General features: G+C 47.9%; 2 protein-coding genes across 2 annotated transcripts; one reads left to right on the top strand and one right to left on the bottom strand.

Annotated features, from left to right (window-relative positions):
* The first annotated feature begins 10,619 nt into the window (after window positions 1-10,619).
* LOC121838414 lies at window positions 10,620-13,089 on the top strand. Its single transcript, XM_042294660.1, has 3 exons — window positions 10,620-10,983; window positions 11,546-11,661; window positions 11,975-13,089. Exons 1-3 carry the CDS (start codon window positions 10,658-10,660, stop codon window positions 13,087-13,089), a joined length of 1,557 nt encoding a protein of 518 aa, XP_042150594.1. The 5' UTR covers window positions 10,620-10,657.
* A 2,658-nt stretch (window positions 13,090-15,747) lies between these two features.
* Window positions 15,748-16,488, bottom strand: LOC115309659. Its single transcript, XM_029967901.4, has one exon. The coding sequence runs from the start codon at window positions 16,486-16,488 to the stop codon at window positions 15,772-15,774; it is 717 nt and encodes a 238-aa protein (XP_029823761.4). The 3' UTR covers window positions 15,748-15,771.
* Window positions 16,489-16,980: the final 492 nt, after the last annotated feature.

The raw sequence follows: 16,980 nt of genomic DNA, 5'->3' as shown, positions 1-16,980 counted from the left end.
GGCCGGTTTAATAAGGCGCATTCCTCGATCAGGTCTGTTGTGGAGTGCTGCATCGGGCTGTTGAAAAACAGATTCCGGTGTCTGCAAAGGCACCGGGCTCTGTATTACCACCCTTCAACAGCCACCGCCATTATTTTGGCATGTGCAGTGCTCCACAACATCTGCCTTGCATCGAGCGAGCCAGAACCGGAGTCAGACTCCGACCCTGAACAGTCAGAGTTGGAGTCTGAGCCGAGCTCGGACGGTTCTGAGCCGAGCTCGGAGAGGTCAGCGTCGGCTCCCGAGAGGCTGGCTCCTGCCGGCACTCCGGTCGGCCTTCCGATCGGCCTCTCGGACAGGGGGAAGGCTCTGAGGCAGCGCCTTGTCGCCCGGTTCGGAACCCGCCGCAGACGTGCCCGTGCGGAGCGCCACACGCAAGGGGTCCGCCGCCACGACGGTAGTCCCGACCACCAGGGACACCGTCGGGAAGCCCCTCAGCGCCCTCGCTGCGGTGGTGCCCAGCACGGACGCCGCCAGCGACAGGGAACCTCTCGCCACTACGACTGAGGTCCTGACCACCAAGGACCCCGTCACATCCTTGCCCTCAGTGAAGTCCTACGCGTGGAAGCCGTGAAGTGCACACTTCGCTTCCTGCTTCACAGTCATGGCCGTCCACAAGCTACATACTCTCTTCAGCTCCTACACCTTGTGAAGTTCGTCGCACAGCCAGCGTGCTGCCTCCGGATACGTGTCGAGTGCATCGCGGTGAAATCGATACAGCCTTTTTTTTATTCTTATGAGCAGAAGGCACGAGACGCAGTCGACAGTGACAGAAAAGGTTCGGAGGTTTAGTTGCCAGATAAACAAATCATCTGGATTGCCCCTGCAAAGAACTCAGAAGTAATTTAGACTACCTCTATAAAAGAAATGCTTGCTTTTGCAGAGATTGCTTTCTTAGTTGCTGATTGAACCAGGGATATTGTTGTCATGGACATTGTTTCATTTTACAAATGCTTCAAAGCGTCTTGCCTTCTGCTCCATTTTATTATCTCTTTTATGGTACTTCATCAAAGTTAGGTGATTGTGTTATCTCAAGACAGTGCACATGTAGTTTGTTTTGAAAATTGCTTTATTTCTTAAAGAAAAACCTGTGACTTCATGAATAAAAGTGTGATAACATGGAATGTAATATTTCATTCTTGGAAGTAAAACTGAGCATCGACTGGAACCATGTAAGCAATTGGGCAATATTAAGTATATATCACAGATATCTTGTTGAACACTCTGGTCTTATTTGAGCACAATAGTTAAATTTCGAAAGGAAAAAAAAAATATATATTCTCTGACTAGCATACCACCATATAAACAATGGACCACTTTGAAAGAATTATCACAGATGTTGCGCCAAACATTCTTATTTGAGCACAGCAATAGCAAGTTCTCGAAAGATAAAAAAATTGTTTCTGACTAAAGCAGCCGTCACTCGCGCGCTCCCCGTTAGTTCCGCCGACCCCTCCGCTGCCCCCGGCACACCCGGCTCCTCATGGTTCGACATTTTGGTTTGAAGAAGGCGCGTAGCGCACATCCCGCATAATATTGGAACAACTTTCTCTCCAATTAATTCTTAAATGTATTGCAAAAGGGTACAAAAAAGCGGTTTGTTTTAATAACGCCCAAAAGGTTTTGATTGTTTTTCAATACTTTTACCTGTACTAGAACAGATGCGACGGCCAGTGACGCACAGGATTGGTTGCCGTTCCTTCGCTAAACGCAGGAACTGCTCCCCGCGTCGTAGTAAATCCTACCCCGTATCCCGCGCGTAGGGACGCCTCAGGGAATGTGTAGCTACTTCCGCTCGTCGGTGGTTGGCTCCGGACGTCGCTGAAACGGGTGACGGGTGTCAAGTTTGCGATGACGTTGCGGCGTCAAAGTGGGCAGAGCCGCCACGTGAGTGTTGCTAGGATACGCTCCTCCTTTGCATTACGTCACTTCCATGTACCTTTTCTCAAATGTCCAACCTAGCGATCCTGGATAGCTAGGTTGGACATTGTACATGTACCTTTTTTTAGTACACGGAAGTGACGTCATCACGTCTGATTGGTTGGAAACAAAAGTGACGTAATTTCCCTAGAAAAATGTGGGCGGAGTCGGCAAAACTGGGCGGAGTCGGCTACCGGACGTGACAACAAAATGACGTTTCGTTTTGGACCGAGTACGTTTCAAAAGGTACTTGCTCGGAACTAGGTGTCATTGGCAGCATGTTTTCGGCGGCGAGGCGTCGTCGTCTCGTCACTTCGACTTTTTCTTTAATGGAGCTTCTTTTTTCACCCGAAAGGCTGTATCGGGAACACCGCGATGCATTCGAGCTCCCGGAGGAGATCTTTCGGAAGCAATACCGCCTGCCCAAGATCGTGGTGCGGTGGTTGTGCGACGAACTTCGCGAGGAACCGGAGGTGAGGAGAGTGCGTACCTCGTGGACGGTCATGACTGTGGAGCTTCAAGTGTTGTGTGCACTGCGCTTCTACGGCACGGGGAGCTTCCAAGGCATGGTGGCGAGCGACGAACACGTAGCGCGGGACCAAAAGACAGTCAGCGTTGCGGTCCGCGCCGTGTCCGTCGCTATCGTGCGTCGTCTCGGGGTCCAGCGTGGCTGGATCCACTTCCCCGAGACGCCGAGCGAGAGGTTCGACGCGGAGAAGGGCTTCAGGCTGCTCGGCAGGATACCCGGCGTCATCGGTTGCGTGGACGGGACCATGGTCTCCATCGTCGGCCCGTCCAAGAACGACCCCACCGTCACGAAGGCGGCGTACTGGTGCCGCAAGTACTTCTACGCCCTCAACGTGATGGTGGTAAGTACACTCATGTTACGTTGTCAAAACGCGCCCCAAATCTGTAGAAAAAAAAAAAACGTATTGCCGATACGGTTTAAGTATGCCGTTTTATGACTGCGGGCTGTGGGGTCTCACGACTGCGCGAGCGTGTGCTCTACGTAGCATGTGAGCCGTGAGACTCTTCTCCCAAAAATAATACTTATTTTTGGTTTCAAAACGTGCAAGCTTCCGTAAAAAAAAAAACAAAAACAAAAAAAAAACACATTATTTTTGTTTCAAGGTAGTTAGTTGTACCTTGCATCCAGGAAGGTGTGTTGACATGCATGTGTCAGACAAAATAACTTAAAGGTTCTGAAATTGCGACTGCTTTGTGAACCATAAGTACAATCTACTACTTGTGGATTCAGGTAATTACATGTCAATATCTCTCTCACTTTCAGGTGTGCGACGCCGACTGCCGGATAATGTGCATCGACCCACGGTATCCCGGGTCGGTGCACGACTCCTTCGTGTGGCAATTTTCCTGGCTCCGAAACCAACTCGAGCAAGGGCAGCTGCCACGCGACGGCCGGTTCCTGCTTGATGAGCATACTAAATTCATTCCTTACGCACACGGTGGCTCCCACTGCTTGAAAGCCACAGTACCACACGTACTGTGCTTGTTGTGAGGCACACAGACACAGTTGCTGGAACTCCTTGAAGTGAGACAGCACCCAAAGTTTGGCCATTAATCTCTGTTTATGTCCACATAACTCTCACACTCTGCAGGCTACGAAAGCCACACTACACCAATCTCACGACAGTGATAGACTATGCAAGGCATGCGACCGCAGTGCGAGTCGCTGTCCGGTTCGGCCCACTCACTGTTACTGTCTGCCTGTACCCTCTTGCTGGTTGGTTTTCGCATGAAGTTGGAGCTCTTTCACTGATACCTGGGGGCTCGCCTGGTCGCTTTGACGGTCGTCAGTTTGTACGGAATGGGATCAATTCCTCCTTGGCCACTTGGGGCTCGCCAAATCTGTCCTCGGGTCGTCTCTGTCCCACACACTGGATTCTTTTCCCTGACCCTTCTTCTTCGGTCTGCCTATATAGCTCCTCCTACTAGACCCTCCGTGTCCCAACAGGACCTGACTCCTTTCCAATCTAACCACCCCCTCTCTTTTCCCCATCTCCAACTCCACCGAGGATTAGGAAAGAGGTTCGTCGAACTGGCGCCTTATCCCCTTGCTTGCCAAAGACAAGGCCAGCGTGTTCTGCTCTGCCCGTGCCTAAGGTCACGGCCACACTCCCAAAAGCAACAGAGCTTTTATCTGTCGGATGCAAGGGCCTAATAATGCACTTGCATACAACACAGCACCCCTAAGGAATCGTGCACACATCCCATACAACCCACCAGGAAAACACATAGTTACATGAAATAACAGGGAGTTTGCAGGCAAACTGGCGCTAATTAATCATAATGTAAACTGATACTGTAGTGCAGAAATATTAACACACTTTTAAGTCACACTTAAGTTACATTATAATTGACATAGTTGCACACAGCTGTTTTCTTGCCTTTTATTTTAAAAAGTAAAGAATGTAATATGTTCCATCCTCTACATGTGCAGGTGACAGCGGCTACCCCTTGGAGCTTTGGCTCATCACCCCTGTCCACGGGAACCACGCGACCTCCACCGCTTGCGGCCGGTTTAATAAGGAGCATTCCTCGATCAGGTCTGTTGTGGAGCGCTGCATCGGGCTGTTGAAAAACAGATTCCGGTGTCTGCAAAGGCACCGGGCTCTGTATTACCACCCTTCAACAGCCACCGCCATTATTTCGGCATGTGCAGTGTTCCACAACATCTGCCTTGCATCGAGCGAGCCAGAACCGGAGTCAGACTCCGACCCTGAAGAGTCAGAGTTGGAGTCTGAGCCGAGCTCGGACGGTTCTGAGCCGAGCTCGGAGAGGTCAGCGTCGGCTCCCGAGAGGCTGGCTCCTGCCGGCCCTCCGGTCGGCCTTCCGGTCGGCCTCTCGGACAGGGGGAAGGCTCTGAGGCATCGCCTTGTCGCCCGGTTCGGAACCCGCCGCAGACGTGCCCGTGCAGAGCGCCACACGCAAGGGGTCCGCCGCCACGACGGTAGTCCCGACCACCAGGGACACCGTCGGGAAGCCCCTCAGCGCCCTTGCTGCGGTGGTGCCCAGCACGGACGCCGCCAGCGACAGGGAACCTCTCGCCACCACGACTGAGGTCCTGACCACCAAGGACCCCGTCACATCCTTGCCCTCAGTGAAGCCCCCCCCCCCGTGGAAGCCGTAAAGTGCACACTTCGCTTCCTGCTCCACAGTCATGGCCGTCCACAAGCTACATACTCTCTTCAGCTCCTACACCTTGTGAAGTTCGTCGCACAGCCAGCGTGCTGCCTCCGGATACGTGTCGAGTGCATCGCGGTGAAATCGATACAGCCTTTTTTTTATTTTTATGAGCAGAAGGCACGAGACGCAGTCGACAGTGACAGAAAAGGTTCGGAGGTTTAGTTGCCAAACCAACAGGTCATCTGGATTGCCCCTGCAAAGAACTCAGAAGTAATTTAGACTACCTCTAGAAAGAAATGCTTGCTTTTGCAGAGATTGCTTTCTTAGTTGCTGATTGAACCCGGGATATTGTTGTCATGGACATTGTTTCATTTTACAAATGCTTCAAAGCGTCTTGCCTTCTGCTCCTTTTTGTTATATCTTTTATGGTACTTCATCAAAGCTAGGTGATTGTGTTATCTCAAGACAGTGCACATGTAGTTTGTTTTAAAAATTGCTTTATTTCTTAAAGAAAAACCTGTGACTTCATGAATAAAAGTGTGATAACATGGAATGTAATATTTCATTCTTGGAAGTAAAACTGAGCATCGACTGGAACCATGTAAGCAATTGGGCAATCTTAAGTATATATCACATATATCTTGTTGAACACTCTGGTCTTATTTGAGCACAATAGTTAAAATTCGAAAGGAAAAAAAAATATATATATATTCTGACTAGCATACCACCATATAAACACTGGACCACTTTGAAAGAATTATCACAGATGTTGCGCCAAACATTCTTATTTGAGCACAGCAATAGCAAGTTCTCGAAAGATAAAAAAATTGTTTCTGACTAAAGCAGCCGTCACTCGCGCGCTCCCCGTTGGTTCCGCCGACCCCTCCGCTGCCCCCGGCACACCCGGCTCCTCGTGGTTCGACATTTTGGTTTGAAGAAGGCGCGTAGCGCACATCCCGCATAATATTGGAACAACTTTCTCTCCAATTAATTCTTAAATGTATTGCAAAAGGGTACAAAAAAGCGGTTTGTTTTAACAACGCCCAAAAGGTTTTGATTGTTTTTCAATACTTTTACCTGTACTAGAACAGATGCGACGGCCAGCGACGCACAGGATTGGTTGCCGTTCCTTCGCTAAACGCAGGAACTGCTCCCCGCGTCGCAGTAAATCCTACCCCGTATCCCGCGCGTAGGGACGCCTCAGGGAATGCGTAGCTACTTCCGCTCGTCGGTGGTTGGCTCCGGACGTCGCTGAAACGGGTGACGGGTGTCAAGTTTGCGATGACGTAGCGGCGTCAAAGTGGGCAGAGCCGCCACGTGAGTGTTGCTAGGATACGCTCCTCCTTTGCATTACGTCACTTCCATGTACCTTTTCTCAAATGTCCAATCTAGCGATCCTGGGATGAAAAGAAGGATGAGTGAGTACAATTGCCCAGCGTGCCCATACGAGCTGCAACATTTCGCTAGGAAATGGCCAGTCATGTCGAACAGCAGTAAAGATCTCATAGTTCTCAATGTGAATGCCAGAAGCGTGGTAAATAAAGTCGTTAAACTTCAACATATCTTGATTGAACAGAATCCGCATGCTGTCATTATCACTGAAACGTGGCTGAACTCGTCAGTTTTAAATTGTGAAATCATCCCACCCGAATATGAACTTTACAGAAAGGATCGGGAAAATAAAGGGGGCGGCGTCGCCATAGTTATAAAGGATTGTTTAGATTGTACGGAATCCGAAGGCGCCCCTGACATAGAAAATAAATGGTGCAAGATTTAGTTTGGCCATGTTGAATACATTTTAGGCGCTGTTTATCGGCCATCCGGAATGGGATTAGGATTTGTGAATAAACTGAATGACTTTCTAGATAAGCTCCGCGCGCACTCTCGTAAAGTTATCATTGCCGGCGATTTTCATTTTGCTGATATCGATTGGGATGGCATGGTTCCGACCTCTCGTGAAACTTTGATCTCTTCCGCTCTACTTGAAATGTTTTTTTCGCACAATCTAACTCGAGTTGTCAGAGAACCCACAAGAGTTCAAGGTTCGTCCAGTTTGCTTCTGGATTTGTTTCTTGTTTCTGACGGCAGTATACATTCCATTATTTAAAAAAAAATCGCTTAATTGTGCTCGGCTAGGATAAAGAGTTTAGATCAGACCTTCGTCAGTATTGTGTTCAGTACCTCTGTGGCTGTGACGTGTGTTACAAATAATAAATTTAAGCCTCGGCGTGTAGAAACAAATCCGTAGAAAATAAAAATCGACGTACAAGTAAAGTAAGTTTTTATATAAATATTTATTGGGATTACAGTTCACGATATGTATTAAAAAGAGTATGAAATATTATGATGTTTAAAGCTTGACACTGGGAAGGAAACTTAAAGATATATTAGGAGAAACAGAAGAAAGGTGACAGACAAGCCTTTCTTCGGTTTCTGTTTCTTCTAATGTACCTTAAAGCTTTCTTTCCTGCCTCAGAATTTAAACATCATGATTAAGTATCATCAGCTCGCCTGCACGCTGACCATTTTTTTTTCATTAAAAAATATATTTGATTTTCTTGACTTCGCTTAATATGTTTTTTTTTTTTTTTTTTTAATATTGATCACTGGTATTCACATGTCAACACCACCTTCTCTTACGTTTGCGTGTGTTACAAACACGCTGCGACGTGTAAGATACGCGAAGTTTCTCTCTCCGCGAAATTTTTACAAAAAGCACTGAAAAAAAAAAAAAAAAGAAACTCGTGAGGCGTTAAGTTTTTAGTTGTGGCCGGAGCAAGCTGTCAACTCTCCTCATGCCGCTAATTTTCATTGTCGATAATTCACTTTACCAGGCATCCCACCACCACCTTAAAAAAAAAAAAGAAAATCTTTGGAATGGAACTATTTTTTGCTTTTCATAGTCTATATTGATAATGATATATTGCTGAAAATTGCTATTACCATTCTTTACATTTTTAAGCTTCCACGAACAAAGCGTACTACTGTTTCTTTATGTTTTCTTTCATTATTTTATTATACTCACTCCCCTGTATGTGTCTGGTGGCCTTAAGGATATATCTATACGCGATTATCATCACGTGTTTTCAAACCTACTCTCAATGTTCGTCTTTCGAGCGCCAGGCGCGATGAGCATCTGACTGGCTCTAGAAGGCTGGAGATCAAACCTTCCGGCAGAGCTTTCTGTTCTAGCCGCTAGGTGCTGTCAATTTCGCTGGAGTCACTACAATAAGTAAATACGCAAATGCATACGTAAATTGCCACGTGGCTCGGCTTGCAATGCGCAGAGAACGTGATATGCTTCGGACATCGTATACACCAACTCATGTTTACAAACAAACCGGAGCGCCCCTAGCGGACGCCACCGGCGCCGCGCATACGCGATGGGGGTGTGGGCAACAAGCTCGCCGTCGCCCATAAACAAACCATTGAAATGCGATGTTGTCGGCGTCGGTGTGAGTCCCCCTGACCTTTTTCGCGTTCGAATTGTTGATTTCACGTCTTCCTGGCGATGTCTGACTACTTGAGCGGTGTCACCGCCAAACTTCGCGTGAATAATGTGACATGTGGCGATTCATTCCGCGTGGACACCGCAGTATGTACGCTAAAACCTGATTCGCATGATGAGATTTCGCTCGCAATTTCCAGTCGCGATGCCGCTCGAGCTGCAAAAGCGTGAACCGTAGCTGAGATAGTCGACGTCGATACTGAAAATCGCAAGCAGAATCGGACCAAGTCAATTAGGCATAGCAAGTCAGTGATGGTCACTCGTTACAATGATCAACATCTTGTATTTACTGTTTACATCGAGCCTGCTTACCAACCTTCAAACTTAAGTCTTTTGAGGCCTGCACTTACTTCGTATAGCAAGTACCGGGCCAACATTTAACGGGCCGGCGTCGTCTAAGAGGAGACGACAAGCAGAAACGTTTGAAAGAGCAGACGACAGTTCAAACGATCAGGCGGCCGTTTGAGCTTGAAGACGCACTGAAGGTAGTCCGCAGGTGGTCCGCACAACTTGATGGTTTTGTGGCGTTCATGTTGGAATAAAACAAATAAATCTGATGACCAAAAGTATCCGTGAATTCAACTCAAAGTGCTTCCCGCCCATGCAATCGTTGTCCGATCGCGTCTGCTTTTCCCTTTTCACGGCACATATCCCGATTCTCGGACGAACCGAGCACGTGAAAACTGACCCTCAAACCTTTCTCGACTCTTTTGGTACGGCCTCAGTCCCGGCGTTTTGACGAGGAGGCAGGTTTTTGTCTGGTTCCCTTCAAAACAACACAGGAATACACGTCTGGCATGGGGACTTCTGCCCACAGCCCCAGACCGGAAGTGCGACCGACGCGCCACCACCGCGCCGTGACGTAACAGAGATGAGTTGGTGTATAGAGCTCGTGAGTTTCCGACGTTGATCCAATTGGCCCCGAACGCGAAGCCGATAATTTTCCGACAGTCTGATTGTTACCGAGCGGAGTCTGAGTGATGGCGCATATTCAGTGCTGTAGGCGTTACCGAACACAAGTAACGAGAAAAAACGCAAATAAAATCACACAAAAAATAGATAGCTTGGCGCTTAAAAACACGAAAAGATTGAAGTGTAATTTGTTGTTAAGTGTGCGGAAGAATATGTAACGAGTAACGTAGCTACGTTACACGTTAATCGAAATAAGTGACGTAAATACGTTACACGTTACCGTTTTGAAAAAGTAACGAGTGCGTTACAACGTTGCCAGAAAAAAGTAACGTGTTACCAGTAACGCCGTTACATGTACCGCGTTACCGCTAACACTGCGCATATTCGTGTACGAACCCCGAGTCGGGTTTGACTGCCGTAGATGGGCACCGATCTGACAAAATTTTGCCACATCGGTAGTGTAGCCCCCGTGTACGGACTTTATTGTGCGGAAGGAGACGGTCGTGTACGTAGTGTGACGAGGCCCGTAGTACTTGGGCTCTGTCGCCGTGCTTTTCAATGAGCGGAACGTGGAGAAAAAGAGTTCGAAATAAGGACTTAATTTCTGTGTGTTCAAAAAAGAAAACACATCTTTGGCAATCCGAGGGCTGGTTTCTATTCCCTGGAACATGAGGCTAAAGGCCCGTTCACACTCTTGCAACCGAGTGCGACCGAGAGAGACCAAACCGGTTTTTAAGCCTTTTGCGATCTCTTAGGACAAAGCTCCGCTCAGTGCATCCGGTCCCAAGAAGTCTTTCTCGGTCGTACTCGGTTGCAAGAGTGTGAACGCGCCTTAAAGTAACAAACTGCCAAACGTTTAGCAAATGCAACATGAAGGAAGAAAAAAAAAAAAAGCAGAAAGCTTTGCGAAGGAGAGCAAAATGATAACTTCTAAATCCACCTTTTTCCGCAGAAGTGGCGCTACCTGTTGGGAGACGTCCGAACTAGCGAAAACTGGGTTCGAGGCGTTCTTCGTATGAAAACACGCCCGCCATTAGGCTTGAATTGTACACGTTGCGAGGTCCACTGTTCTTGCACGCCGCTTTTCCGCCTAGTATTCGTAGCTCGGCTACCTTTCGGCAACTGTTGAGGATGGCCGAGGACGGCAGCATCCCGTTCCCGTTCCCACCCGACGGCTGGACTGAGAACGCTCCGCCGTTCGCCAACCTCTCGCAAGATGAAGTGTGGCGGTACCTTCACCGCAAGACGGACTTGCTCCGACAAGCTCACCGGGGATGGGCCTTCAAAGAAGAAGGCTATGTCCGGAACGTCCGATGGAACACATCGGACGATTCCCGGATCGGTCTCGTCCGGGGCGTCTGCCTGCCGTCAATGAAGAAGGCGCCGTACACAGTCTCGGCGTGGTTCGCCAGAGGCACCGGGAGTGTCATTGGCGGCACTTGCAGCTGTGTTGCTGGGTGAGCGATATTTTGCTTATACATGCGTTAAAAGTCATGCGCAAACCTATTATAAGTCAGGCTAATTGCGTTCCGCTCACGCTATCCCCAACGCGTAAGCAGCGAGATTGGTCACTCCTTGAAACCTGGGAGCGATACCCAGTTCGCCCAGGCTCATTTCATCGAATACACGCGAGTTACATTGGCCAAGACAAACCTCATCGTGCTATGCTCCGTTTCACCTTATGTTGTACCGTAGCGACGGCTAGAAGCGCGAGCTCATAGCGTTGGCAGTTGCCCTTGGTGCACGGGAGCTTGTGCCGCCGAGATGTGCCATAGAGCAAGGAGCTCGCGCGTATAGCCTTTCCTGCGGTACAACACAAGGTGAAAAAGAGTATAGCAGCAAACTCGTGTGGTTTATCGCTCATGCTCGCAGTGCTTGCTCCTTGGCTTAGGTAGTGTAAAAGATGCATGTCTCCATCATGCACCGACAGCCTGTGTACAACGAAGGCAATCAAGAGCTGTTACGCGTGCAGCTATAATCCCGCTAATTTGGTCTTGGTTGACTGCCTCGATTTTCCAGGAAAAGCCAGTCCTGCCAACATATTGCAGCACTGCTGCTCTATGCTGAAGAGAGCTGCAACGCCTGCTCGACGAGCTGCACCGACATACCCTGCACCTGGATTGTGCCTGCTGAAGGTGTGTACACTACGGCCCTTAAAGAGGCTCCATAGGAATCTTTTGCTCAGAAATATGTTATTACTTCGTACCTAATATATTGGAGAATAAGACCAACGTCCAAGCTGTCTTAATTATTTAGCCAAGCTCACCTCCATTGCTAGATAAATGTGGAACCAAACAGCCAATGCTTTTTGTGTTCGTTTTCATGAAAGTGAAACTCTACATTTTCTACATAAAGCAGCTTGGATGATAAGCTATTAACATGATTACAAGATGGAAAACCTAGATGTGGCTTATTTTAGAACTGAACTGACAAAATTTCTCTTTGCAGCCAAGAAGCCTGCTCCCCTGGTGCCACTTGCAGACATCACGTTCCACAAGTACCTGATCAACAGGCCGGTGAAGCAGAAGAAACGACGCTCTTTTGACCCTTGTGAGAATGTTGGTGTTGCTTCGGCTGAGGAGATTCAGCAACTGCGAGATGCCCTCAGTGTGTCTACACCGGGCCTCCAGTGGCTTCTGTACAGTGGTGTACAGCAACTTGGACCAGCGGCACCAGTGCTCCCCATCCAAGATGATGAAGATTTGTGGAGTGAGAATGCCCGGGACGTTGTTGAGAAACACATGGAGTCCCTTCCAACATTGACGGAGGAAGAGAGGGAACAAGTGACCCGGTCCACCATCGGTCAAGCCAATAATCCAAGGTGGCACAAAGAGCGGCAGGGCAGGATTACAGCGTCAGTCTTCTCTGCTGTCATCAAGTGTGTCAAGCCCGAGTACCTGGTCAAGGGTATTTTGTACCCGAGCCCAGACGCCTCAAGTGAGGCCATGCGCTATGGGAGGACGCACGAGGGTACCGCCGTCTCAGCCTATGCATCACTCATGGCAGCATTCGACACTCCCGTCGAGATCCGCGAGACTGGGCTGCACATTCACCCAGAGTGCAGCTTCATTGCAGCATCGCCCGACCGCATCGTGAGGAAGGACAACGAAGAGGGCCTTTTGGAGGTGAAGTGTCCGGCTTCGAAGATTGGGCTAACACCAATGGAGGCATGCAATGACAAGAAGTTCTGCTGCGAAGTTGTGGATGGCTTGGTACGACTGAAGAAGACTCACGCCTACTTCTACCAGGTGCAAGGGCAGATGGCCGTGACCGGACACCAGTGGTGCGATTTTGTTTTTTGGACTAACAACACGACTGTTGCCAATTCGACGCACGTCGAGACCATCGCCTTCGACAAGAAGTTCGTTGATGGAGCACTGCTGCCAGGGCTGATCTACTTCGCCAAGCATGCCCTCTTCCCAGAAGTGGTAACGGGCCGTGTGAGGCGTCGAAGAGCCCTGATAGCTCGCGGCCAGTACGTCTCCTTCAAGAAGTTCTGCAAAGGGTTTTATGTGGTGGAGGACGGTCCCGGACTGAAAAAGAAGCTGCGTAGGCTGGAGTGAAGGAGCGCCTGCATGAAGCCCGAGGCTTCACCAAGTCACAACGGCTCTTTTCAGAGCCAAATAAATATGCTTGTCAGGGGCAGTGCTTTTGTAGCCACTCCCGTGTCTTTGAGAATGGTGTTTACTGCAGAAAAACAGGACACAGGGTGTGGTGGTTTACATTTTTACAGTTTATTACAATAAATAGAAAACCATTTGCCTATAAACAAGCAGAGCTAATTCCTTCTTAAACTGTTCAGAGTAAAAAAACAAAAAAAAAAAGGATTTTCTAGCTCCAACTTGTATTAACACATGATTTGTTGAGGTAGCGTGTCAAAGTCATTAACATTACAATCGACTTTGCAGGGAAAAAGACCCGAAGTAGCCAAAACTTCGTTGGCTTATTCAAACTTTAATCTCGCTATTGATGCACAACAGAGAATTCACACTAGCTACTCATGTACTTCCCAAGCAATATATTCAAACACCAAAGATTGGTGCATGAGAGTTTTTCAAATAAGGAAACTCCGGACATAACCCAGCTGAAAACAAAAACTCCGAGGCAGTAATCACCCAAACTGCATACTAAACTAAAGCCAAAGAGCAAGTTCTAGATAACGCTGTACAAAGTTGCTAGAATCATAAATGTGAACAGTGATGCACAGCAGATAATTGACGTTATCTATTCATGTACTTCCCACATAGCAGATTTAAGTAAAAATTGATGCACAATATGACCGAACTCAACACACTAACTATGAGGCAGCAATAGCCCGAACTGCATAAGGAAGATAGTGAGTTTTAGATCGACACTGTAAAAAGCAGCTATAGTCATAATAATTGTTGCACTCCTAAAACACACTGGCAAGATGTATAATCATACAAAAAATGCACAGCCCATTAGACATTGAGACCAAAGACCACACACATGAAATAATGAAATGAGGACATCTAATACTTTGATATATCTAATCTAAACTCGTATGCCAGTTGCGGATCACAGCCAAATGTGATTAAGGACAATCATGGCAGGCACTAGGGGGGAACGGTGACCAAGTGTGCTACTCTGTTTCATAGTAACTTGGCGAACTGTGGAGCTTACAGCCTCCGCGACCCAATAAGAGCGTCGGAGCGAGGCACATAAAACCACATAGCGGAAGCGTGTGTGTCACTGCACCAAGGAACTGGCTGTTGCCTGCAGGCCGAGAGTTGTGCCACTAAAGCGGTACCAGTAATTTATTTTGGTTTCGTTTTCGACCATAGTTGCCCTGCAAGCGGCTGATTACACGGCTGCAATCACCAACGGCCACGGCACTACAAGAAGAAAAAAAAAATCGAACTGAATACAAATGTCGCATTACTTTTTCGGTTTAAATATCATTAAAATTTGTAAATATTTTTTTTCATTAATTTTTTTTATATTTATTCTTGATAAAGATGGAATCACTCAAGTTCAGTTAGCACAAAAAAGAAAGAAATGAAACATTGAACAACTCTTTGGCGACATCTCGGTGCCCCCAAAAACGACGCCTCGGAGGCCTCAACCATGGAGTCTTATCATGTGACTTGCTCCGACGCTCTTATTGGATCATGGGGGCCGCAGCCTCCATAGTTCGCCAAGTTATTGTGAAATGGAGCATAGCATGTCACAGCACAAAGCATGTAAAGCAAAAGCTCTAGTCACAAAGCCCAGAGATCCTAGGTACGATTACCACCCCCGTTAATTTTTATGAGCATCAAACCAGGATGCGTTAGTGTTATTACTACTGCATGATGCACGTTAGAGACTATATGCTAGCGGTCGTACTGCAAAATTTCTCTCATCTAAAGGGGATGTCCCCCAGTGAGAGTTAAGGGCACGAGACAAATAGTGAAAAGAGGGGCGAGATGCATTGTGTTACTGTTCCAGGGTATTATTCCAAAACCGAAGTCGTTGGTGCACGAGAAACAACCTTCTATTACATTAATATTAAAGGAGCTGTGCAACGATTTTAACGTTGAAAGAATTGGCATCTTCTGCTTTTGATATTGTTCACCTTGTCACAAATGACAGAAAACACACCTCCTTTCGTCGAAATGTTGCGATTCCGCCACGTACTAGCGAGGTAAAACTTAGAATACGTATTCCCCGACCTGCAGCCGCGAGCGGCGGCCATGAGAAACACGCGGCGTGACGTCAATGGGGAGTCTTGTAGAAAGATAGCAAGTTGTGCGAATACCTGCTCGATAAAAGGTAACTTTTCTATAAATGTTGTACTTCCAAAATGCATATAAATGCGTCAAAAATCTGGTATCACCGACAAAACTTTTACTATACGGAATTTTAGTGGCGCCATCTATCCTAGATCCACAAAAGCGTCGGCTCTCTCTGCTACTGCGAACAGCCGCCAGAAGCCGGAGGGGGAAAGGGACAGGGCCGGACGGGTGTGGCCGGACCCGGATGAGACTTTCCTACTTTTACCATATTGTTTGCGCGGCGCCCGCCAGCACGTGGTCGCGAACGGATGAGTTCTCGCTGCTCATTGATGGCTCTAAAGTGAGAACTTTTCCGGAACCCTGTGGTCCATTTAGAGTACCTCAAAACCATCTCCGACGTGCTGCATTTAAAAACAAAACCCTGGAGTTCAACCACAAGAAGGAAGTTATTCTAAAATGTTTATCAAGCTGAAGGTTGCCACTGAAGCCGACACATATGTCCTGCTGCTACTCAGCACGGCTGAGTGGCATACGAAAGTTGCTTAAAAAGCAACAAACCTGAAACGCCTCATCTGCAATATCTATCATGGAGATGGGGAAGGGTCGATCAAGGAAGTGAAATTGCTTAATCCTTCCGATTGCACGTTCAATAACTACACGTGCACTGGCCACCCGCCGGGTGTGTGCCACATCTTCCTCCGGCATCTGAGGTTCGTTCGGCTGCCTGAAACACGGAATGTGCACTTGCACTCCAGGTGGTAAGCTATTAAATTTGAATCCCTTGTCTACCATGATGGCATCGCCCGACTCCAACTGATCCACGAGCCCACTCTCCTCAACTATCATTCTGTCTGACACAGTCCCACCCCACAGTTGTGAAACATGGCAAATGTACCCTTCGGGTGTACATCCAACAACCGCTTTGTAGGTGTTGTAGTGTTTGTAGGGCGAGAAGGTCTGCCTCTGAGCCAGCAACGACGACGGCTTCTGGATACGTACCTCAGTTCCATCAAGGACAGCCCTCGTGTTAGAAAAATTGTGGAAGGCATTAGGGAGGTTGGGCTGAATCTCAGCAACTGTCGGAAACTGTAACAGTACCCTCAACTGTCGCTGGAGAAACTTGATCCACGTAACAAACACCTTGCTTACCTGCCCTTCAGAAATGTTGAAGTTGCGGGCCAGTTCCTTGCCTGCCATCCCTGTCCTTAACCGCACGAGGACCATAAAAAACTCATCAATCAGAGACATTTCCCGTGTGCGGTCTTTGGTCTCACCAGTTGTCTTTCTGTTACCTAACCAGTAGGTCATCTTGGCTGCCCGAAGCTCAAGAAAATTAAACAAATTCTGAAAAACTGAAAACTCAGGCAGCCCAGTATAATATAAACAGTTCTTAGGCTCCTGGATAGTGTTGAGACTAAGCTGTTTGGCTTGCAGGTGGCAAACCTGCCTTTCGAGACGTTGTTTGTCTGCTTGCAGATCAAGAATGACCTGCTGCATTTTGGCCATCTGCAGGTCACGCAGCTTGGACACCTCAGGATTCCCAGCCATCATGATTAGGCCGACAGCGGCATCCTTCTCCATTTCTGTAAAGGAAGCACAGATAGATACATGAATGTTATGCTGAGTGATGTTGCCCTATTCCTCATTAGTAGATTTTCGGGAACCACATACAGCTCTTTGCAATTAGTCCTACTCTACTGAATTTAGATAAATAAT

This window comes from Ixodes scapularis, unplaced genomic scaffold (assembly GCF_016920785.2).
Source record: "Ixodes scapularis isolate PalLabHiFi unplaced genomic scaffold, ASM1692078v2 PGA_scaffold6__148_contigs__length_123643588, whole genome shotgun sequence".
Lineage (NCBI taxonomy): Eukaryota > Metazoa > Arthropoda > Arachnida > Ixodida > Ixodidae > Ixodes > Ixodes scapularis.
Note: the sequence above shows the minus strand (reverse complement) of the source record. Positions and strands in the feature narration are given on the sequence as shown.

What these genes read in the sequence shown, in the direction of transcription:
- LOC121838414 (XM_042294660.1), top strand. Translation starts at nt 10,658, where the DNA reads ATGGCCGAGGACGGCAGCATCCCGTTCCCGTTCCCACCCGACGGCTGG. An exon ending in ACTTGCAGCTGTGTTGCTGG is followed by an intron (nt 10,984 to 11,545) that starts GTGAGCGATATT and finishes TCGATTTTCCAG; the next exon opens with GAAAAGCCAGTCCTGCCAAC. An exon ending in CTGGATTGTGCCTGCTGAAG is followed by an intron (nt 11,662 to 11,974) that starts GTGTGTACACTA and finishes TTCTCTTTGCAG; the next exon opens with CCAAGAAGCCTGCTCCCCTG.
- LOC115309659 (XM_029967901.4), bottom strand. Translation starts at nt 16,488, where the DNA reads ATGGTCCTCGTGCGGTTAAGGACAGGGATGGCAGGCAAGGAACTGGCC.